The sequence below is a fragment of the Chionomys nivalis genome, chromosome 3 (assembly GCF_950005125.1).
Source record: "Chionomys nivalis chromosome 3, mChiNiv1.1, whole genome shotgun sequence".
NCBI classification, from domain to species: Eukaryota; Metazoa; Chordata; class Mammalia; order Rodentia; family Cricetidae; genus Chionomys; species Chionomys nivalis.
The window spans coordinates 89,389,274-89,414,016 of NC_080088.1; the positions used below are offsets into that span (position 1 = coordinate 89,389,274).

The 24,743-nt window shown below is 42.0% G+C and overlaps 2 protein-coding genes across 6 annotated transcripts in view; both read right to left on the reverse strand.

Moving 5' to 3' along the window:
- The window catches only part of Rsph10b (radial spoke head 10 homolog B), a 52,347-nt gene extending 50,745 nt beyond the window's left edge, over nt 1-1,602 (reverse strand). For 2 of the 3 annotated variants that reach the window (XM_057763652.1, XM_057763650.1), the window contains exon 1: nt 1,548-1,602. The gene's annotated coding sequence lies outside the window, so the exon portion shown is untranslated. Of the gene's footprint in view, nt 1-1,451; nt 1,506-1,547 lie in introns of those variants that run through there. The other variant, XM_057763651.1, reaches the window with a different exon arrangement.
- On the reverse strand, nt 1-24,732 carry Pms2 (PMS1 homolog 2, mismatch repair system component). 3 transcript variants are annotated; one of them, XM_057763655.1, is made up of 15 exons: nt 24,600-24,730; nt 22,557-22,696; nt 21,184-21,270; nt 20,926-21,028; nt 19,809-19,992; nt 17,301-17,468; nt 16,369-16,466; nt 14,862-14,961; nt 12,343-12,427; nt 10,724-10,879; nt 8,416-9,256; nt 6,828-6,995; nt 6,012-6,112; nt 5,686-5,855; nt 1-1,605 (listed from the first exon to the last, which is right to left on the reverse strand). In XM_057763655.1, the coding sequence occupies exons 1-15, from the start codon at nt 24,620-24,622 to the stop codon at nt 1,462-1,464; spliced, it is 2,568 nt and encodes an 855-aa protein (XP_057619638.1). In that variant the 5' UTR covers nt 24,623-24,730; the 3' UTR covers nt 1-1,461. The 3 variants fall into 3 exon arrangements, with proteins under 3 accessions (XP_057619638.1, XP_057619640.1, XP_057619639.1); XM_057763656.1 differs by lacking the exons at nt 1-1,605; nt 5,686-5,855 and having other exon boundaries at nt 6,058-6,157; nt 24,600-24,732; XM_057763657.1 differs by lacking the exons at nt 14,862-14,961; nt 16,369-16,466; nt 17,301-17,468; ... (3 more) ...; nt 22,557-22,696; nt 24,600-24,730 and adding an exon at nt 13,226-13,359.
- Nucleotides 24,733-24,743: the final 11 nt, after the last annotated feature.

Here is a 24,743-nt window from a genome sequence, read left to right on the forward strand (position 1 = left end):
CCCAGCCTCTGCTTTCCACTCTCCTTGCACTAAGGAACATTTCCAAATAGTGACCCCAGTAAGGGTGGTGGTGCATGTCTTTAATCCCAGAACTCAAGAGGCAGAGGCAGGAGAATCTCTGTAAGTTCAAGGCTAGCCTGCTCTATATAGCAAGGTCCAGGTCAGCCAGGGCTCATTCCTTCCCATTCCCACCCTGCAAAAGTGACCCCAGTACTATTCAGTATTCTTTCCAACCAGGTAAAGAATCCCCCCAACACACTTTTCTTCATTTAACATGAGTCAGGATTAAGAAATACTAATTTTAAAAGACCATAATTTTTTATTTGGGTGTGTGACGTACATGTAATCCTAGCACTTCGGACGTGGAGGCAAGATCAGTTTAAGGACAGCCTTTGCTACAAAACAAGTTTAAGACAAGTCTGAGTTTCATAAAACTGTCTCAAAATACAGGGGGTAGGAGTGGGAGAGAACAAGAAAGTAAACAACATGAATTCAACTGTCATTGATGGCTGAAAGCTGCAGACTATAATACTCCCAGTCAGGGGAAAGACTGCTAACTTCCAAAGGGCTCTTTGTTGTGGAATATTATTTTAAGATGTATTACATTTGTTTATGCTGTGGAGCATTTGTTTTAATGATGCAAAGATGTGCTGCATTCTTTTATGTTACGTTTGTTTAACTCTGTGAAGCTGTGATTCTTTGTCTAAAATACCTGATGGGCTAATGAAGCGCTGAACAGCCAAGAGCGAGGGAGGAGAAAGGATAGGTGGGGTTGGCAGGCAAAGAGAACAAATAGGAGAAATCTGGGAGGAGAGGAAGAAGGAGCAAGATAGAACAAGGAGAGGAGGACATCAGGGGCAGCCACCCAGCCAGCCACAGAGTAATAGTGAGAGTAAGATACACAGAAGAAAAGGAAAAAGCTCAGAGGCAAAAGGTAGCTGGGGATAATTTAAGAAAAGCTGGCAAGAAACAAGCCAAGCTTAAGTTGGGTTTTTATAAATAACAATAAGACAACGTGTGTGATTTATTTGGGAGCTGGATGACGGCCCCCCCCCCAAAAGAATAAAACAACCAACAACGTTTTGGCATTCCAACATAGGGCTAGAATAAAAAAAAAATTAACAACAGCTCTCCTTGTTTTTCTAAGGCATATCTTTGCACACCACTTCCAAACACATACATACCACACACATACACCACATGCATACTTAAATTTCAAGGCAATAACAGTAGACATGATGAAAAGGCTTAATTTTTTTTTTCTCTTTGGAATGGAGTCTGATTAATGTAGCTCAGGGTGGTCTCAAACTCCTGGCCTCAAGTGAGCCTCCCACCTGGGCCTCCCAAGTAGCTGGGCTAGCGGCACACATGCCACTATGCCTGGCTTAACACTGTTTTTAAGTGGATCTGATGCATTAAAATAGCAGAGAATAATATGCAGTAAACTCTACCCTACAAGCATCATTTCTGGGAAATGATGTCCAGATTTGCAATGTGCCTCATGGTTGGCCTTCCATGGGGACAGTTCCAGGGGTGGTCCATCTCACCCATGTGAGTGATGAGCTTCTTCATCTCGCTTATGTTGAGAGCGGTTCCAATCATCACCTGAGTACGAGACAACAGTGGAGTTTAACTAGACTTTGTTACAACAGTCTTCAGAAGCACAGCGCTGGGATGAGAGCAGACAAGATCACAGCTTAAAACATTTCCTGAAGAATCTTCCCCCAGAGTCCCTTCTCACGGTGCTCCACATTTCTGTTGATCTTCCAGCCTTCATGGCTCAGGCTTGACCTCTCAAGAAGTGGATCAGCACCCCCTTCTCTCAACAGTTCCACATGACCTTAATTCTCTCCTCTCACACTGGCAACCAGAGTGGTCCAGAGTGCCTCTCTCCACTCAGCAGGGAGCAAGGAATTTTATTACTTGTTTATTTTACTTTTTGATGCGCATGTGTATGCATGTGTTCGTGTGTGTATGTGTGTGTGCACGCACACTGCATGTGAGCATATATGTGTGCATGCATGTGCATGCTTGCTCCTGTAGGAGTTCATGGAAGCCAAAAGTACACACTGATGTCTATCATGGTCTACCTTAGTTTTTGAGACAGGATTCTCTCATCGAACCCGTATCTCATTATTTTGGCTAGACTAGCCAGCCAGGGAGCCCCCGGGATTCATGGGTGTCTCCACTTCCCCAGAGCAGGGATTACAAATATGCACCACAACTTGCTTTTTTTTTTTTTTTTTTTTTTTTGATTTTTCGAGACAGGGTTTCTCCATAGCTTTTGGTTCCTGTCCTGGAACTAGCTCTTGTAGATCAGGCTGGCCTCGAACTCACAGAGATCCGCCTGCCTCTGCCTCCCGAGTGCTGGGATTAAAGGCGTGCGCCACCACCGCCCGGCTCACAACTTGCTTTTTAATTTGAGTGCTGGAGATTTGTATTCAGGCCCTCATGCTTATATAGAAAGTACTTTACGTGCAGAGCCATCATTCCAATCCGTAATTTTTTACTTTCCCTTGAAGACAGGGTCTCACTAGAGTTAACCCTGGTTGGCCTGGAACTCACTATGGACCAGGCCAGCCTTTGCAATGAACCTCTTGGCCTCTGCCTCCTGAGTCCAAGAGTTATAGATTTGAGTCACCATGCCAGAACAACAGTTCTTTTAAAAAGTCTGTCAGGTCACAGTACTCTTTCCAGCTCTTCCTTCACCCAAGTAAAAGCCTAGGTCCTTGCCCAATGTGCCAGCATATCTGTGGTGGTTTGAATGAGAATGGCTCTTGTAGGCTCATATGTTTGAAGGGTTGGTTCCCAGTTGGTGTTCAGAAAGGACTAGGAGGTGTGGTGTTATTGGAGGTGTGTCTCTGGAGGTGGGCTTTGAGTTTTCCCCATGCCAGGTCCAGTCTCTCCTCTTTCCTCTCTCCCTACCTTTTCTCTGTGGCCTATAGATCTGTATGTAAGCTGTTAGCTACTGCTCCAATGCCATTTTCCCACCATGATGATCATAGACTCATCCTCTCAAACTGCAAACAAGCCCCCAATTAAATACTTTCTCTTATAAGTTGCCTTGACCATTGTGTCTCGTCACAGCAATACAATAATAACTAAGGTAACATCCTTGTTTGCAACCATCTTCTCTGCCACACCGGCACACCATCCCCATGTGCACATGCACAAACCAAGTTTCAGAATCAGAGAACTAGCTGTCCCTGTGCTTGGGACTTGCTTTCCCCGTATCTTTATCGCAAGTGCTCCCTCCTTCCGGCTCCTGCTCAAATGTCCTGCGTACTCTCAGTGAAACAGCACGCTCTCTAGAGCATGAAGAGCTTGGTGACATGTATGTGACAAGTAGATGCTATAGCCTACCCAATATTCTGAGATTCTGAGAAATAGGTAGAGATGGGGATGCAGAGAGGCCTAAACCCCTCTATTGTAATCTTTCTTCCGATTGTAGCACATGAAGTGTCCACTAGGTGTCAGCATAGTCCTACAGCTAGGGACAAAGCAGAACTCTGTCGCCCGGGGGCAGAAAGACAATAAGCAAGTTAGCAAATGTCACTTATGAGGTGATTGCAGACTGGAGGGAGTCAGGCATGCAAAGAGCAGTGAGGGTGGATCCAGGTGGGGAATGGCAGGTAGAAAGGCCTGAGGTGACAGGAGATGGTGAGTACAACCATTTGACTGTGGCTGGAGCAAAGTGAAGGAAAAGGGACTGGAAAGGCAAGTAGGGACTGGAATATATTACATGGACAGCAGGAGACAGAAGATCCAGTGAAGGTCAGTCAGTGCTAGAGACAGGGGAGCTATAACAGTGTGTCTGCACTCTATGGCTCCTCAGGCCTCCCCATCACAGGTACACAGAAGGGTAAAGAGGCCGGCATGACTTGTGGCACACCTGCTCTGACACTTTCGCTACAAGATAGGATTGTTTTCATCAACCAAGTATTTGTGACTAGAAATCAGAGCCAACAAGATCCTGAGCACTCACTTGTGCTGTGTTTGTGTGAGTCTATGAGTGTGTGTGTGTACACATGTGCGTGCTTCTGCTTACATACTAGGCAAGTGCTCTACAACTAAAGCCACACCAGCAGTCCACAAACAAAACTCTTCTGAGGGCTGGCTAAATGGCTCAGAGGGTAAAGGGCTTGCTGTGCAAGCCTGTCAACCTGAGTTTGACCCTCAGAACTCACATAAAGGAAGAACCAACTCTCCATAATATTGTCCTCTGCCCCCATAGAAGCTCTAAGGCATACACACACTCCTCCTCCCAGTTCTACACTGTAACAAAACAAAACTTGTCCTTGGAGTGATTTCACACTGTCCTAGTCAGGGGTTATCACTGATGTGATGAAGCACCATGATCAAAAGCAACTTGGGGAAGAAAGGGTTCATTTCACTCACAGTTCCATATAACAGCTCATCATCAGAAGCAGTGAGGGCAGGAAATCAAACAAGGCAGGAATCGGGAGGCAGAAGCTGATGCATAGGCCATGGAGGAGTGTTGCTTACTGGTTTGCTCATCATGGCCTGCTCAGCCTGCTTTCTTATAAACCCAGGACCACTAGCCCAGGGATAGCACCACCCCTAATAGACTGGGACCTCCCCCATCAATCACTAATTTGAAAAATGCCCACAGACTTGCCTACAGCCTGATATTATGGAGGCATTTCCTTAATTTCTCTCTCAGATGACGTTAGCTTGTCTCAAGCTGACATTAGAAGTCTAGCAAATACACTTTAGCCCAGACATCTCCTGAAGCCCGGTCACGTGCTGCTTTTCAACACTCTGCTCACTGAACAATGGGCCTCACATACAGCAAGTCTACAGCATAACTCCTAACCCTGTTAGCTCCCCAGAACTGCCCCCCCACAATGCCATTCTGCACCCAGGTCTGCACTCTTTCACTATAAAGCAGTACGACTATGGGCTGTCCTCTGGGTGCTGTTCTGTTCTTCAGGTTTGTGTGGTTACTATTTCTTCTATCAGGAGCATTCTTACCCATGGAGGCTTTATCTCACCCATTAAGGGAGCTCAGATGGCACCCATATCCTTGCCATCACGTTTTTCTGTGGTCACATGCTGTTTGAATTTCTGCACTTACTGGCATCAAAACGGTTATTTCTTTGTTTATGTCTATTTCTCTAATCCACTTTACTTCTGTATTCTCATACATGGAACGAACAGGACAGGTTCTACTACATGGGCTCAAGGAATTGCTGGATAATATAGGAATGTGGCCAGATGACAGGGTTTCTTACTTTATTTAGACACTGGGCTAATACCTAGCCATCACTACCATTTCCGATACAGAGAGACAGCAAACAGTCTCTGGGGGACACTTGTGACTAAATGGCTCTACTGGAGTTTTGACAGTGTTGTGTCAGCCTGGAGGAAGGAAACCTTTCTCAGTGCAGGTTGGCATTACCTGTAAGGCCCAGGGATGAAGCAGGTAACAAAGCTAACTGCCAGGCTCAGGAAAAGTCTGAGCTAAAACACTGTGTAGCATCTGTGAGAATGAAGAGCAAGCCTGACTCATGCAGACCTGGCAGTCTTGTTATACCAACAGACAAGAGGCCCTCTATATTTTACAGCCATCATAAAGGTACTTAACAACATAACCAAACCAAGGGTGAACTGAGAACTCCCTTGGGCCCTCCAGACCCCAGGAGAGGAGCTTATTTTACTTACAGACTTCCGACAGGCTCGGGAAGCAAACATCTGCCTGACTCTTGAGGGCCGGCACATGACCCCAGGGCTGTCACTTAGCATGAAGATCAGTTCATCTATATCTTGGGGTCCAAAGGTCCAGTTTTTACTAGTTGGCAAGGAAATCAATTTAGCCCTTTCAGTGACTGGAGCTAAAAGAAGAAAGAATCGAGGAAAATCCATTATTGGAGAAAAACATTTTAGTTCATGGCTACTTATAATGAAGACCCACACACTCAAAGTAAGGGGAAAGCACAAATACTTCCAAGTTAAACTATACAGTCCGACAGTCCTAATGGTTAACTTACCCTCCTCATCAATAATGAAATCAAAGCCATTCTTTCTGAATATTTCCAGATTTTCTATCAGCACAGCTTCATTGACAGCAGTTAAGTTCAGAGTCTGGGGCCTGAAATACAGGAGACTCAAACTATAATCCAAGGCAAACATTTACCTACAGAGCAGAAAGGAAATCAAAAAGCACTATTGTTGGTTTATAAACTGCCCCTTAGAAAGGCCCACATGGACAAGACAGGGTGCATTTAATCCCAGCATTCAGGAGGCAGAGGCCAGTAAATTTTTGTGAGTCTGAGGCCAGTCAAGGCTACATAGTGAGTGAGACTCTGTCTCAGTAAAACAAAAAGGCCCACACATATAAGGCTTCATAAGTGTGCACTACTCTATAGCAGACCAACTAAGTTCAGTTACCCTTCACCAACAGGATTTTCTGGCCACTCAGTGAACACCATTTAATAAAGCTAAAAAGAGCTAAGACCTAGAGAAATTTGAGGTGTGAGAGAGCTCAGGCAAGTTGATTAACATCTCTGGGTGTGTGTCATCTTATTATGATGAGCTAGTGATGGCAGCTACAGCTCCCTTGTACATTTGCTTGGCTTAAATGAATAAATTGCTTCAACACAGTTTACTACGTAATAGGTACTCAATAAATGGGAGCTATGACTATTTCTATGTGAAAAGCATAAAAATGCGTTGCACAGATTATAGCAGAAACCCCACATTTATACATACATGCATACAGATAATGGTATAAAGCTATTTCATCTCAAAGGGCAGGAGGGATGTGAGAAACAGCACTGGAAAGCCCGAAGCCTCTGTGAACTCACGTGATGAGCCTCTGCATCTGGAGCACAGTGTGCTGCTGCAGCATCTCAAAGTTGTACTTCTCATCTGCAGCATGCTGGTCCACCAGGAAGAGGTCCTCCTTCAGTTTGGTTATTATAAATCCCAGGTTAAACTGGCCCAGGATCTCCATCTCAGCAAACATCGATTTACTGCAATAAGACAACTTTGAAGATTATTTCTGATTATAAAACAAAACAACTTAACTAAAAAAGTGCTACAAAAGCATAAAATAGAAAAGGTGACAATTGTACTTTCTTTATAAACATCACATCAGTATCATACGTTCAGTGTTCCAGAGATGGCCTTAGTGACATCTATTAATAATCTGACATGTGTGCCTCTACATCCTTGCTCGTACATGAATTTCATTTTTAAAAATGAAAATAGAAATATGCATCTTCATTCCACTCTACTGTTATCACTTAATACATCATAGGTTTCGTCTTCTTCTTCAGCCTGCCAAGTAGCTGAAATTACAGGTACATGCCAACAACCCCCAACTTCACATCTACATCTGTTACTCATCCTGATCGCAGTGTCATAGTCCTGCTTTACAGTCCTTCATTCTCAATGACTGTGCTGGAGTTCAGTATGTGTGTACAATAGTTCATCTTATAAATTCTCTCCTGAAAGATATTTAATTGTTTCTAATCTCATAATACATACAAGGCGACAACAAAACCCAGGAGAAATGCTCATATGGTCCAGCTTTCAGAGCAAACCACAGTGAGGATAGTCACGTGGCATCAACACTTGATCAACAAATGACCAGCAAGATGCCATGGGGAACAAAAAAAAAAAAGAAAAACAAATCAAGAAAGAAAATTTACAGCACACACCTGTAATCCCAGCACTTGGGAGGCAAAGGCAAGACAATCAGGAGTTCAAGGTCATCTTTAGCTACACAGTGAGTTTTGGGCCAGCCTAGATTATATGAGACCCTGTCTCAAAACACAAAAAGCAGGAAAACTGACATTAAGTATGTGAAAGGTAAGGAGAAGTTAGTGAACAGAAAAATCTGTGAGGTCAAAATCAATCCCAAATTCAATATCAGAATTGGAGGAAGGGAGCAATGAGGAGGGAGGGAGGCAGAGAGAGAATGAAACACTGATCAATCTATGGGGGGCCTGTGATTGTGGAGAAGCCCAAGTTGTTGGACTGTCTCCGCAGGAATCTCAAGCCAGATCCTGGTGCAAGAAAGGATGATATCGGGCTGGAGAGATGGCTCAGAGGTTAAGAGCAATGGCTGCTCTTCCAGAGGTCCTGAGTTCAATTCTCAGCACCCACATGGTGGCTCACAACCGTCTGTAATTCGATCTGGTTCCCTCTTCTGGCGTGCAGAAAGAACACTGTATACATAATAAACAAACTAATTAAAAATAAATAAATAAAATAGAATAATCAGTCCCCCCTCCCCCAAAAAGAAAAGGACGATACATCTACTCATGCAAGGAACAAGACATCCAAGATACTTCAGGAGCCAACACTGACTCTATAAAATCAGTCACCAGCTCAGTCAAAATAACCAACCACAAGCCTCACTGAAACATCATTAAGAACAAACAGTACCTAATCTCTTTTCTGAGTTCATCTTCTGCTGCTTGGTTTTCTCCAGGGCAAATCTTGGCTCTAAATTTCCTGTAGCTCTGCTCAATTTTATTCCGCTGCTTCTGTTGCTGTAACCGCCTCACCCGGTTAGCTAAAGAACTCATAGAAAAGTCAAGGGGCACGATTTTCTTATGAATCTTCACAGCCACATCAACCTGAGCTGCTGAGGTGTTCTGAGCATCAAGCAACTTTGGAGGAACGCCAGTATTTGAAGGTCTTTCTTCTGTCTTGACACGCTTAGCGTTTGAGGAAGAGAGAGGACTTGGTGGAGGTAGAACTGTACATTTGTACCTGCTCTCTTCTTGCTTCAGATGGTGTCCTGTACCTGAAGAAGGGCAGTCCATGTTTTCCTGTGAAGATCTGTTTTCTGGAGAGCTCACTGCATAGTCACTGCTAAAGCTACTGGCCACTTCTGGGGTGCTAAGCCCGTCCTCAGAGCTGGCTGAGGTGTTGCTGAGCCCCGAGTCTTTTTCTAGTTTCACTCTGTCCATACAGTCATCGGGGCTTTCCTTGGGGCTCACCACTTTGTCCTGGGAGCCACACAGACCTCTAGGAGAGATGAGATTCGAAGGACAAGAAGATGATACACCCCTTTTCTGACTTGGATAATTCTGCCTCAGTTCAGGGGTCTCTGGGCCCCAAGACTTGACCTCTGTGGTAGGATGAAGAGAAAAGGCCTCTCTCAGTCTGGAAATGGATGCTACCCTTTTCTCATGTGCTGTGATCTTCAGTGAAGGTGAATTGTCTTGCTTTCCCGACACAGGCTTTTCTATTTCTGCTGTACGCATCTTTACTAAGTTACCTAAGCAGATGGGAACAAAGAAGAATATCAGCGAGGGTACCGAAGAGGAACAAAAGGATTATTCTTATGTGAACAGGCATTTCACAAAGAGGCCAAACTACAAACAAAATATAGCAACACTGGCTAGAACCCATATTAAGGGGGATATAAAGAAACCTAAATGTGTGCACATCTGTGACCCAGCTCTGCTCCTCCATCAGAAATGCCTACCCACGCTAAGCATGATACCCCATATCTATGATCCCTGCACTGAGGCAGCTCTGGTAAGAAGACAGGGAATTCCAGCCTAGTCTGTGTGGGAACATAGAGAGACCCTGTCTCAGAGAAACAAATTCAGAAGATAGAGAGATGGTTCAATAGTTAGAGTGCTTGCTGACTTTCTAGAGGATTTGAATTCAGTTCCCAGCAACTGTGAGGGCATCTCACAACTATCTGTAATTCTAGCTCTGAAGACTCCACTGGACTCTCTGAGTATCTGCACAAACATGGCACACACACATGCACACAGATAATTTTTTTTTAATCTTAAAAAAAAATAAAAACCAACAGGAAGATGTCCGAGGATGCTCATGACAACTCTTTACCACAGCCCCACACTGGAAGCAATTTGAAACTCCCCCCCCCCCACAATAATTGTTAATATTTGACTTGAGTGGAATACTGTATATCAATGAGAATGAATGATTGAAAGAATGGCCACATATGACTTTGATGGACCCTATACAGTAATCACAGGACAGTACAGACTGGATGACTTCATGTCTCCCAGTCTCAGTTTGTCTCTCTTCCTTCCTCTCGATATGGAGCCATAGCTAAGATGGAACTTACTGTGTAGACCAGGCAACTGTGGGAGATCTTCCTGCTTCAGTTTCACAAATGCTGGGATTACAGGCATGTGTCTCTACACCTGGTCTTCATAAGCTTAAAAAAAAAGTTTGTGTGACAGTATGTGTGTGCATATGCGATGAGTAAGGAGGTTAGAACAACCTCAAGTGACAATCCTCACCTTCTACCTTGAGACTTTCATTTATTCATTTATTGTTTGGTTTTTCAAGACAGGGTTTCTCTGTGTAACAGTCCTAGCTGTCCTGGAACTAGCTCTTGTAGACCAGGGTGGCCTCTAACTTAGAGAGATCCACCTGCCTCTGCCTCCCGAGTGCTAAGATTAAAGGCGTGCGCCACCACCGCATGGCTAAAGACTTTTAAGACTGGGCCTATGTTTCCCTGGTTGGTGTGGAACTTGCTATGAAGACCAGGCTGGCCTTGAACCCACAGAGATCTGCCTGTCTCTTTCTCCTGAGTGCTGGGATTAAAATTGTACGTCACCATTCACAGCCTCTAATTTTCTACTGTGACATTTTCTCTTACCAGAAAGATTCCACTTCATGTCAAAAGTCACCGTGAGGGAAAAGAAGTCGGCATCACAACAACTAAAACTTTCAGGTTACATCACTGCGCTTTCCTTACCTTCAATGTCCAGCAGTGGCTGCTGGCTGACAGTAAGCTTGGTTGCGTCGTTGTCGAACATTCCTATCAAGGAGGTCTTTAAAATTGCCAGCAAAAGCTTCTCCTCCTGCAGTAAAATCTGTCTTTTATCTGGAGTCACATTAATATCAACACATTCTAAAGCAAAGAATAACACACATGCTTGAGCTCGCCTTTAGCAATAAGATTTTAGCTATTAACCATTTCATTCATTTGTACTATTAATTAAAACCAGTCAAGATCAAAATAATGGTGTCCAGATTAGTATTCATAAATTATAAAATTACTTTTTTGAGACTATGCATGTGTATGTGTGTGTGCACAAATATGTGGCTAGACATACATGTGTGTGTACGGAGGCCAGAGGTTGACATCAATTACTTCTCCACCTGATTTTCAAGACAGGAAGGGGATCTGCCTGAACCTGGGGCTCACCAATTTTGGCTACACTCCCCCGGATATCCTCCTCCTGTTGCCTCCCAGCACTGGGATTACAGGCATGTGCTGCTGTACTCAGCTCTTTACATGTGAACTGGGGAACTGAACTATAGCCCTCACACTTGCCCATGAAGAACTTCACCTACTGAGCCATCTCCTCAGTCTATAAAGTTACCTTTTTAAATAAATGTGGAAAATAATAATAATTTTATCTTTATTTTTAAAAGTTTTATTAATATATCATCATCATGTTTAGATAGTCTCAGGTAGCCCAGGCTGACCTTGAACCCACTATGTAGCTAAGGATTATGGGATAGCTATCTGGAGTATGAAGTGCAGCAGCAGAAATGAGAGACTACCTCAAGCTGAAGAGAAAGCTTAGAGGTTAGAGCATGTACTACTCTTCCAGAACCCACATCAGGTGACTCAAAGACACCTGTAATTTGAGCTCCATCAAGACCTAACACCTCTGACCTCTGCAGGTAACTGCATCATGTGTGTGCACATGCAAGTGTAAACATGTGCCCATTGGGGCAGAAGAGGGTGCTAGATTTCCTGGAGCTGAAGTTACAGACAGTTATGAGCTGACTGATGTCAGTGGTGAACCCAATCTCCAGTGCTCTACAAGAGCATCAAAAGCTCCTACCCACTGAGCCATTTCTCCGGTCCTACAAACTATGGTGGTTTTTGTTTTGTTTTGTTTTTGAGATACTTTTTAATGACATGGAAAATAAAATGTTCACATCTACAAATAAAAATTATTTCCTTTCACAAATACTAATGTGTATGAGTGCATGTTTGCACATGTGTGTATGGACATGTCTATTTCAAGAAAGGCTTATACATATATAAAAGTATCTAGAAAATGTGGATCTAAGTAAGTAAAAATTTGACAGTAAAAAAGAAAATAATACATATGAAATAAATTTTTCAAAATCAAGGAGAACCTGTAAGTCTACTTATACTTTCTCCCTTTGTTCAAGTTTAAAGCTACATTTCCTAATAATACAATAACACTGTTTCAAACAGAATGCAGGATGGTCATTATAGAAAGTAAAATTACAGGATTATCAGTTGTTTTCTATTTAGTCATATCAGAGCTTTATAATTTCATTTTATTAGAAACAGTCCAAAATTTTTATTGAAACCTCAATAGAACTTACCTGAATCAACAGAAATGTTAAGAACAACACACGGATACTGATGCCGATTATACACGTGATAAACCTCATTTACAAGTTTAGAGACCTGTACAAGAAACAAAGAAAAGAATAAATGTTCTAACAACATGCTATTCTATCAGTGAAGCAACCTATTTCTATTAAGCTTTATTAAACTCACACAGCATTAAAGCACTTTTTTCCCACAGAGGGTTTCATGTTGCCTACCTAAGGAGACCTCTGAACTTTGATCCTCCTGCCCTCACCGTAAGTGCTGGGATTATAGTCATACCCCACCACTCCTAGTTTAAAGCAGGGCTAGAGACAGAACCAGGGCTTTGTGCAGGTAGGCAAGCACTCTATAAACTGAGATATAAACCCAACTCTTTATACAACTTTATTAATGTATGAATGGTATGCAATAAGCTGCATATTCTTTACTATAAAATTTAGCTAGACTTAACATACAGACCCCAAAACAAGAGGCTGAGTTGGAAGATGGAAAGTTCAAGACTAGCATGGGTTACAGAGTGAGTTCAATGTCAACAAGAATAATTTAACGAGACCTTGTCTAGTTTCACAGAAAAAACAAAAAATGGAAAAAGAGGGGTGGGGAAATGGCTCAGTGACACAACACCTGCCTGGAATTGGGAGACTCTGGGTTCAATATTCAGCACTGATACAACAACAAAAAATTTTGCAATTTGATATCTTAACACACATGCAAATATAGACATTCATACATATGCACACTTGTGAAGGTATTCTACAATCAAAACAACAAATATGTGCACTATTGGAAAAGTTTCCTCATCTTCAAAGGGATTTATTTGTATAGGGGATTGCTATGTAGCCCAAGCTGTTCTCAAACTCTTGATCTTCTTACCTCAATCTTCCCCATACTAGAATTTCAGGCAATACACACACATCTTGCTAAACGGCTCAGTACGTAAAGAGACTAGATGAATAAACTCTGAGAACTGAATCTTTCCAATCCAAAGATGTTCTTCAGGAAATTTCTGCCAGGTTTGGTGGTGGACACTTAGAACTCCAGTACTTTAGAGGTTGAGGCAGGAAGACTGAGAGGTAGGTAGTAGGTAGGTGAGACGGATGGACAGACAGAAGGAAAGCACGGTTCATTGTGTGTAAAGCATGCTCAAATGTACTCAGGTGCACAGTCATGTGATCACTAGGAAACAAAACATCACCAAGGTCACTGCTGCCTGCTGTTGAGGATGCAAAGTCAGAGCCGAGTCATTAAAGCCTCATAAGGACATTGGATAATTGGTTCAGTCTAAGGCACAGCTAAACCTGGGCTCTTATTTTCCTGTAAAATTGACAAAATGAAGAGAAAACACACAAACAAATGCATGTTGTCAGTCTACAATAAAAAGTTTAGATAAATGTCTTAGAATGTCTACTTTCTTCCAGAAGTGATAGTAATTTTTTTCTTTCTGGTTTTTCAAGGCAGTGTTTCTCTGTGTAACAGACAGTTTTTATGATAGTAACTATATTAATAAATACTTTTATACACACATGAAATTTAAATAACTGTAGGTTTTCCTAAATTCGTAAGATAAGGTAATTTGAAAAAGCTATTATTCATTTTCATGTGTATGGATGTTTTGGCTGCATTATGTCTATGTATCACATATATGCCTATTGTCTGAAGAGGCCAGAAGAGGGCATCAGATCCTTGGAGATTGAAGTTACAGACAGTTTTGGGCCTCTATGTAGGTTTGGGCAAATGAACCTAGGAATTGAACCCTGGCTGCTCTTAACCACTGAGTCATCTCTCCAGTCCTCAAGTAAGATCATTTTAAAGGCATGTTTCTGAGTCAGCTCCAAGTTTCATGTAAACTGCCTGTATCAGCTAGTCATGACGGTTTAGGGAGACAGCTCAGTCAGTATAATGTTTGTCTTGTATGCATGAAGCCCTGAGTTCTGCTATGGAACAATGGTCTGTACCCTGTCAACTGTATTTTAATAAAGTGCTGATTGGCCAGTAGCCAGGCAGGAAGTATAGGCAGGGTGACCAGGCAGGAAGTAGAGGCAGGGCAACGAGAACAGAATTCTGGGAAGAGGAAAGACGCAGTCTACAGTCATGACCCAGACACAGAGGAAACAAGATGAGAATCCCTCGCTGACAAAGGTACCAAGCCACATGGCTAACACAGACAAGAATAATGGGTTAATGTAAGATATAAGAATTAGTTAATAAGAAGCCTGAGCTAATAGGCCAACCAGCTTATAATTAATGTAGATCTCTGTGTATTTCTTTGGGACTGAATGACTGCGGGACCGGGTGGGACAGGAACCTCTGTCAACAGGGTTCAAATACTAGTACCACATAAATAAACCAGGCATGATGATCCAAACCTGTAATCCCAGCACCCAGAAGGTGGAGGTAGAGGATAACCGGATGTTCAAGGCCAGTCTGGCTACACAGTGAAGTTTGAGGTCATATAGGGTTACATGAGTCTCAAAACAAGTAAGCAAACAAGGAAACAATGAAAAAATACCTTTGCTGGGTCACAAGGACGCTGATTGATGAAGAAAAACTGTCTGTCTGTTGAGCTCCTCCCACTACCATGTGTACAGTGTGAAATGAAGCCTGAAATGCTGTCAAGAGGAATACAGGAATGACAGTTCTGGCATGAAAAAGTTTCTAACAGCACAGGACACTTTCTTCTTCCTTTTTGAGGCAGAGTCTCATGATCTCATGATCCTCTTGCCTCAGTCCTGATTGCCAGGACTGCACGTATGCCATGGTGCCCATCTTATCACAGGGCACTCTCTTAAAAACAAGTCAGAACAGAGCAGCTGGTGGTGACTCCACATGATAACCAGCCACACATCCTGTCTTTGTAAAAATCATCCTCAGGGCAAGGAGGACAGCTCGGTTGGTAAAGTGCTTTCCGTAAGCACTGAGACCTGATTAGATCCCAGAATCCACATTTAAAATAAAATCCAAGTACTGTGGTACACACTTGAAATTCCAGTGCAGGGGAGGTAGAGACAGGCATATATATGGGGCTCACTGTCTAGTCAGCCTAGCCTACTTGAGGAATTCCAGGCCACCGAGAGAGCTCCTATCTCAAAAACTAGGTGGATGGTACATGAACAATGAATAGAGTTGGATCTTTGTCCTCCACATGAACTTTTATGTAAGCACTTAAGGTGTTGGTAAGTTTCTTGTTCAGCATGAGTCCCATCCCAGGATTGTGAACACCTTCACATATAGGTATGTCCATCTGTGCTAGGGAGTTCTTCTCAATTTGACACAAACTCGTATCAATTGAAAAGAGGGAATCTCAGTTGAGAACCTGCTTCCATCAGATTGGCTTGTGGGCAAGTCTGTGGGGCACTTCTTGATTGACGTGGGAGGGCTCAGCCCACTATGGTTAATGCCACTCCAGGCAGGTAGGTCTGGGTTGTAAAGGGAACTGACTGAACCTTGGGAAGGGAGCCAGTAAGCAGCATTCCTCTGTGGTCTCCACTTCAGTTTCTGCCTTGGCTTCCCTGGATAACCGTAAGCTGTAAGGGGAAACAGGTTCTTTCCTCTCCAGGCTGTTTTTGGCCAGGCTGTTTATCACAGCAACAGAAAGCAAACTAGAACACCATCTAGCAATTTCATGATAAGCCAAAAAACAAGTGTAGAAATAAACAATACAGATCTTCATGGGGCAATCCTCCTTACAGAAGTTCTATATTTCATACACTAAAGACAACACAGCTGGGCAACTTTAATAGGTTCCCAAAGGTCAAACACTAGACATAGAATAATTAAGAAACTATTTTAACTAAAGTAGAATAATTTAACAGAAAACCCTCTTAAAGGTCTCAGTTACCCAGCTGCTGTTTGAATTAAATTAAGCCACTGTCTGTCTGTCTTTTTTATGCATTCTTCTTAGTAGCACACAATCACTTTATACCTTACAATCACTATTCAAACAAACAAATAAACACAAACATCATGACCTCAGGGAAACTGGTTGTAGTTTTACTGGCAGCAATTAGTGTACTTACCGGAAAAGATTATGTGGCTTGTTAGAACAGCTCAGGCCATACTCTTCACAAACAGAGTCACTAGGGGGCAGCTGAACAAAAGGAATGAGGCTCTGCAACTGAAAGAGACAAGAGTAAGGGTATTTCCTAAGACAGAGGCGCCAAACTTCAGGGAAAATAGAGGATATTTTCTTTCCAGGTCAAGCCATGCCTCATTAAGAGCACAAAACAACAACAAAACCCCAAAGCAAAACAAACAAAAGAAACAAAGAATGTTGACAGCTACTTTGTAGTGCTGTAATGATTGCAATTTGTTTACCAGAAAAAGAAATCACCTGAGCTCCTATTTTATGACATGTTTTTCAGAAAGAGAGACAAGGCATATTAAAGGATTCAGTATTTCATTCTCTAAGAATAAAATTTAAGCCAGGCAGTGGTGGCGTACGCCTTTAATCCCAGCACTCGGAAGGCAAAGGCAGGCAGATCTCTATGGGTTCAAGACGAGCCTGGTCTACAAGAGCTAGTTCCAGGACAGGCTCCAAAGCTACAAAGAAACCCTGTCTTGAAAAACCAAAAAAAAAAAAAAAAAAAAAAAAAGGAAAAAGAATAAAATTTAAAAAATCTTCAGCTCCCAGACATTAACTTTAGCTATAGGGTACTGAAATATCTCGTTTTGAGTTTTAGTCTCTGTGAATGACAATAAAACCTGCTGCAATCACTAGAGCAAAAGAACATTTCTCAAGGGCTCAGGGGTTAAGAGCACAGCAGTCCTGGGTTCAGTTCCCAGCACCCATGTCAGGTGGCTCACAACCACCTGTAACTCCAGCTCCAGGAGGATTCTATACCTCTGGCAGGCACCAGCAGTGTGCATACCCACTCCCAACACACATATACATAATTAAAGCAATAAATCTAAAAACCAAAACACTTTTCAGCAGCTGGCCAGGTCCTACCTGCTTCTGGCCAAACACAGAGCTGATATTTTCCTTCACGCTGGAACTTCCGCTTGTGCACACCACAAGTTGCCGTTTTCCTTGTCCAAGCTGGTTAGTGCAACTTACACGGATGCCTGTTGAAATGATACAGTATGCCTGTAAGACCTGGACCATTTTGGCATACTCCTGTTTGAGAAACACAAATACAAGATTACTTTGATCCTACAGGAATTGCATGGTATTCTTAAAAACATACAACTAAAGGTTCTACATAGCCTTGAAAACAAAACAAGGTGGAAGAATCCTCCCTACCTATGCTGTGAAATGAAACAGAGGCCTCTAGCCACTGGCCTCTCATTTGTGTTGGTGAATCACCATCAAGAAGTACATTCTAGGGGCTGGGGAGCTAACTCGGTAAATTGCTTGCTAGGCAAGCATGTGTACCTGGGTACAATCCCAAACTCATGTAAAACAGCTCAGTGTGGTGGCACACACCTGTAATTGCAGCACTGGCAAGGTGGGGGAAGGGAGGATCTCTGGCCAACAAGTCTAGTAAAACTTGTGAGCTCCAGGGCTAGGAAGACTTAGACTACAAACATGAGATAGAACATGACAGAAGACACAAGATGCTGACCTCTGGCCTCCATATGCACATAAACATGTACATACAAAACACATTTTTGAGCCAGGTGTGGTGGGTGCATGACTATAATCTTAGAAATTCATGAGTGTTAAGTAGGAAGAGCATGTGGTCCAGGTCAACCTGGACAATGAAGTAGAACCCTCTCTTAGAAACTAAAACAAAACAAGTGCATGTCCTCTGAACTTAGAATGCTTCATTTAGAAATTTATTCTTGCCACAGAGAAACTCTGTCTCGAAAAACCAAAAAAAAAAAAAAAAAGAAAGAAATTTATTCTTGCTTTTTAAGACATGCATTCCCTATGTAATTCAAGATAGCCTTCAATTTTCTCCACATCTCTTTTTTTTTTTTTGGTTTTTTGAGACAGGGTTTCTCTGTGGTTTTGGAGCCTGTTCTGGAACTAGCTCTTGTAGACCAGGCTGGTCTCGAACTCACAGAGATCCGCCTGTCTCTGCCTCCCGAGTGCTGGGATTAAAGGCGTGCGCCACCACCGCCCGGCTCTCCACATCTCTTGAATCATGTGCCACCATCCTGGTTCCTTTTTTCAACTTGTTTTATAAGAAATTTTATTCTTTTATAAAGGCTAGTATAAATAAAGACATTAAAAAATTATTCACTGGTTGGGCATGCTAGCTATCATGGATACTAACGACTTATGTTCTGTAAGGTCTCTGTCGACTTGACACAGTCTAGAAGCATTTGGGAAGAGGTAACTCCAACTGAGAAATGCTCCCAATATACTGGCCTGTGGGAGCATTTTCTTGGTTAATAATTGATGTGAGGGCCCATCTCCCTGGGGATGGTGCCACCTCTAGGCAGGTGGCACTGGGTGGTATGAGAAAGCAGGCTGATCGAGCTATGGGGACCAAGCCAGGAAGTAGTATTCCTCCATGGTCTTTGCTTTAGTTTCTGCTTTCAGGTTCCTTCCTTGAGTTTCTGAGCTGGCTTCCCTTCATAATGGACTTAATCAGGACATACAGGCTGAAAAAAACCCTTTCCTCCCCAAGTTGCTTTTGATCATAGTGTTCTATCTCAGCAACAGAGAGCTTAACTAAGACAGTAGCCCACATCTGTAATCCTAGCCTTTAGGAAGCTGAGTCAGGGGACCATCTTGAGTTTGAGGACAGTCTGGGCTATAGAGTGAGTTTCAGGTCAGCCTATACTGTTTCAAACTTGAAAAAACCAAAAAACCAAAACCAAACCAAAAAGAGGTTAACTAAATATAAAGTCAAAAAAGTAGTATTTGTTGAAATAATAAGTAACTTTCAAGACTTAGAAACAGGGCTTGAAGAGTTGGCTCAGTTAAGAGCATTTGTTGAGACCCACATGGCTTCTCACAACTTTTATAACTTCAGTCCCAGGAGACCCAACGCTTCCTTCTGACCTCAGAGGTCATCAGCCATATATGTGGTGCACAGACATATATGCAGGTAAAATATTCATACACATAAAACAAAAAAAAAACTAAAGCAAATAAACCCTTGGGAACAATTTAAGCAATTATTAGCAAGGAGCTAATTGAGTATATTTATATCATGGAAGAATGATGAAAAGGTAGTATAAAGTTACTAAAGGAAAAAAAAAGATAATTACAATATGTGAAAAGTAGTTATGCAACAGTGTATATGGCATGATCCTAAATGTTTCAATAAACCATAGCTGGGCATGATGGCACACACCTGTAATCTGCCACTCAGGAGACAGAGGTAGGAATTGACAAGTAAAGGCCAGAACATACACATTGAGACCAGTCTCAAAAAATTATTTTTTTTACATTTTTAAATTAAAGAAAGAAAATCAACTGAAAAACATCTTCGATTAATTTCTTACTCATATACTATATTAGAAAAACTCCTGAAGGCTGGGATTATGAATTTACCAATACCTTTTTAATATTCCTTTGAAATTCTTTGTGACGCACTGGTAGTGTATAAAATAAGTGCTGCACGCTGACTGTTGTGCCTTTGGGTCGGGGGTAGGGAATTCTCTGGGTGATTTTCCCATTGTGGTCCAACACCAGTCGAGTGCCAATGCTTGCAGACACGTGGCAGGTAGATATAGTGACATCACTGAAAGAGAATGCCAGGGACGGCATGTCCAGTTAGAGATGCACAGGGCTGTGGGGATGAAACTCGGAGCAGAACACTTGCCTAGCACTTGTTTTGAACTCGGAGTTCAGTCCCTAGCACTGCAAGGGGTCTGCATGTGGAGAAACCTAAGGAACTCACAGGGGTTAGATACGGAAAACCTTCTCCCACTTTCCTTTCTCTCAGAACTTTCTTGAGCAGGTGATTCTTCTGAGACAATTTACAACTTCAATAAGTAAGGCATCTACCATATCATCTAAAGTTGGGGCCCCAAAGGATGGTGAGACAGTTTTATAAACGCTTTGTTCTTGTGAAAGATTTCAGTTTTTAGGCTGAGTTGCAAAACAACGAAGTATCTCCAGTTCTACTCCCAAAACTTTCTTTCTCAACTTAGTTACTAACAAAACTTTCACAAAGAATCCAAAAGACATAATTCAAATACATAATTATAAAAATTTATAACTTCACTGTAATTAAGTAGGGCTTTCATTGGATCTTTTCCTAAAAACTGAAAAACTAAAACTAATGGTACTCACAATTTGTCACCTTTCATTTTTTTTTTTATTTTTATTTTTGCAGTGCTGCTGGTTGACCCCAGGCAGCATGATTCATAGGCAAGTAGGCTGCTGCTAAGCCACACCCCCAGGTTCTGTGGTACTTTAATAACTGTTTTAAGACAGGCAGTGGCTTTTTTTTTTTACAATACTATTTTCTTTATTTAATTCCTTTATTTCTTACATTTCAGAAATATTATTACTTAGATTGGTAGTCAGATAAAACAGCATTCAGAAGTTAGTGTCAAGATAACTTGATATTCCAATAGTAAAGTGAAAACCACAATGATTCTAACCATGCTTATAAATTTTCAGAAGCTTTTACATAGAGCATCAAATTGATGAGTATAATAAACATCACCTCAGTGCACAGAGTGAGCTCAGAGCTTCCCCCCGAAAGCCAAAAGTTTCAACATGAATCAGGTCAGCAAATTCTTGGATCTTAGAAGTGTGATGTTTCAGAGCTGAAAGAGAATGGAAAGGAAGACTAAAAATGTCTTAAGTGATAGACCAAAGGACATATACAGTATCTATCACAATATGTGGTTTAAAACAGTGTTACTCAAACTTCTGAGACACATGGAAATGATTACTTTATTATTTGGAACATTCATCTTACCTAGACCTTCAAAGTTTTCTTCTTCTACCCCACATCCATTGTCTGAAACTTCAATGAGGTCCACCCCATAGTCTTTAAGCCTTAGATCTAAAAAAATCAACATATTTACTTCTCAATAATTAATCCATGCTAAAAGCTTTTATGTTGACAATACTCATAACACAGAATGCAAACTTAGCAATTATGTCTACACTTTTACTTAAAGATATTGCTATCATTCTGAGGGATGTGTGTACATGTGTGTACGTAGCACTGAGGATCAAGCCTAGGAAGCTATAAATGCTAGGCAAGCACTCTACCATGGAGCCACAACCCTAGCTATGCATGATTTATTTATTTATTTATTTATTGTTTATTTTTATTATTTATTTATTTATTTTTTGAGACAGAGTTTCTCTGTAGGTTTTGGAGCCTGTCCTGGAACTAGCTCTTGTAGATCAGGTTAGCCTCGAACTCACAGAGATCCACCTGCCTCTGCCTCCCTAGTGCTGGGATTAAAGGCTGTGCCACCACCACCCAGCATGTTTTACTTTTGAAAGTCCTTCTGGATTATTTGTAAGCCCAGATTAAAAAGTTGGTTTATAGTATTATTTCAAAAGGAGTTCTTTTTAATATAGTCACAATGAATAGGCTCAGATTGGAGGGATGGCTCAGCAAGGCTAGGCTCACAACTGAAAAAATATAACAGGCTCTGCAATGAGAGTTCCTAGATCATATTTTATGAGCTTTATAGCCTCAATAAAACCAAATTCCTGGTACTTAATTTTCCTCATCTCTATAACAGAGATAGTAACTCCCAAATCATAATAGTCTATATACTAAATAAGACTATAATTCTTAGCACAATGCCTACACACAGTGTAATTTAATTCTTATTCCATAGATAAATATTGGGCACGGAATTGTTGAACAATGGTTTTCTCTGGTTTGAAAGAGTCCCTCCAGGATGGAGGAGGCTCATGAGATTCCAGAGGTCAATAAATGTCACAAGTCTGGGAAAGCTGAAACTCCAAGGCTGGCAGAGTTCCTAGGATGCAGCCTTCAGGGATCACCCTCAAGCTGGGGCAGGTGTTTTAGAAATAAAAGCTGCTTTTGAATCATTCTGATCCTGTAAATAACCGCCCCTCCATATTTGTTAGGAACATCAATAAAAAACTCATTGATTCACCAAGTTGGAATGCCGCACACCTATTGCTTTGGTGTGCCAGAGTTCCCTAACAATGGTGAGTGGACCTGTGTGTGTTGCATTTCCCCAGGAGAATTCTCTCACACAATAAATAGGTACTACCTTCAAAATAACAATTACTGGTATGGCAGTATTTGATTGCTTTCTAATAGTCCAGGGATGTTTCTTAAAACTTTTCTAAACTTACCAATACTGGTAGCACCAGCATCCACGCTATTTTCTATCAACTCCTTCACAGCAGTGCTTAAACTGAGGACCACTTGCCCAGAGCAAATTTGATGGACTGACTTCCCATCAATGGGCTTGATGGCCTTAGCAAGTTCTGTACTGAAAAAAAAAGTCATACAAAACACAAAGCAAATATTTAGACAAAGCAGATTTATTTTCACTATGGTAAATGATTTATCTGTTACTAGTTAGCCTAACCCATTCATTCACCTTCCTTCCTTCTCTTCCTTCCCTTCCTCCCTTCCCTCCCCTCCTCTTCCTTTCTTTCTTTGAAACAGTGTTTCTCTGTAACCCTGGCTGTCCTGGAACTGGCTTTGTAGAGCATTTTGGCCTAGAACTCACAGAGTTCACCTGCTTCTTCCTCCTAAATGCCGGGATTAAATACATATGCCACCACTGCTTGGCCGTCCCCATTCATTCTTTATATGAACACACTCATTACACTTGCAGATATGAATGTTCTACAATCTTTAAAAATCTGCTAACCAATATTTAAAACTATCTTATATTGAAATTCTAATAATACATGCATCTACCTGGAGGAGACATGTATCCCTTAAGTTATAGTCAATAAGCTTTTACAATGAAAATTTTCATTCTTGAAAAGCGACTTTTTTTTCTTTTTATACAATTTGTAAAGAGTTACAGTTGCTTTTGAAAATTTAATTCAAATCCAAGCTGCCTTCACTGTTGCTAGGAAAGTCCTCAAAGGTCATGTTTGAGATAAGGGCTCTCTACATAGCCCAGACTGGCCTAAAGTTCAAGCTCCTCATCTCGGCCTCCGGGATGATAGGATTCCGGACCTGTTCCAGGTTCTTACTGTTTATACTGACCTGTCTCCAGTTTATCCTTGTTACCACCCCTTTTGGTTCGCTTTCTTTTCTTTTGATGCCTCAAACTCCCTACGTAGTCAAGTGTAACTAGGAACTCCTGATCCTCCCGTTTCTACCCCACCAGCGCTAGAATTACAGGTGTGGACCAGTGTGCTTGGTTCCCATCAATTATTTTTGTAATCGCAAATCCAGCCAAACAATCTTTAAGCTTAAATTCTTAGTGGTGCCCATTGTCTATCATATGAAAGTCTAGTCATGCCTAGGTTCCAATTTACCATCATTAATTCTCTTATGGTTTAGTCACAGGAAAGAATGGCTTCCTGGCTATGAAAAGCTCCAGTAAAGTATAATGGAACAGAGGTTCTTCCTTGAGGGGAGAGATCTTTGGGTATCTGTCAGATCTTAGGGTCTGACACATACTAGATTTCCAAAAAGCCGGATGAAATAAACAATTCTTTTCATTCTACCTTGCAATCTCACTTGTTTGGGCCTGGGGATGGATGGTTTAATCACAGCACTGGGGTGTCTGAGGGAGGAGCCTGAGTTCAAAGCCCTACCTCACCAAAACAAAACAAAACAAAACATTTCACTTGTCCATAACATCTAACTGCCGAGGATCTCACATGAAATTCAAACTACCTAAAATTCGTTTATTCTGCAACAGGTCTATTTCTGGAACTTAGAGTGTGGGGAAATGACAATATTTAAATACAGACAGCAAATTTGCATCTACAAATCTGTCACTAATGTAACTGTGCTGGTTTTCGAAGATATGCTTCACTGACTTTGATGGCAAAAGTGAACAAGATATCAAATACACAGAAGCACGGCAACTTAGTAAAATCTAAAAACAAAATAAAACACTATTGACTACAAAATTAGCCTCTGTCTCACTCTCCAAGTCCTCAATTATAAAAAGTCAAAAAAAGAAAAGAGAAACCGCCTAGAGCCGAATTCTGTCGACAAGAATGGATTTCCACGCTCGGTTTCAAGTTCGCGGCCTGTGGCTTTCAGCTTCCCGATAGGGCAGCAGGCCCAACGCGAGCAGAACGCCGCTCAGGGTCCGCGAACTTGGCCCGCGCCTCAGCCACTTCCGGTCCTTTCACGAAGGCCGAATACCGGGAACTCCAGGGACTGCGCCCCGTGGGGAGACCGCAAGCCCGGCTCACCTCGCGCCCTCGCTTGGTTCCATGGACTTAGCACTCTTCCAGCCTCAGGCACCGCGGGAGAGCTCGCGCCGCGGCTCTCGCGGAGACGCACCTTCTGGGACACCCATTGGCTGCTTTTGACACATAGCCCCGCCCCTTCCTGGA

Excerpts from the sequence above, each read along its gene's own strand:
- Pms2 (XM_057763655.1), bottom strand. The coding sequence starts at position 24,622 with ATGGAACCAAGCGAGGGCGCGAG. Across the intron at positions 21,029-21,183 it reads AGAAAACTTTGAAGGTCTAG|CTCTGAAACATCACACTTCT; the intron begins GTAAGATGAATG and ends ATTCTCTTTCAG. Across the intron at positions 6,996-8,415 it reads GAACTCAGAAAAGAGATTAG|TAAATCGATGTTTGCTGAGA; the intron begins GTACTGTTTGTT and ends GTCTTATTGCAG.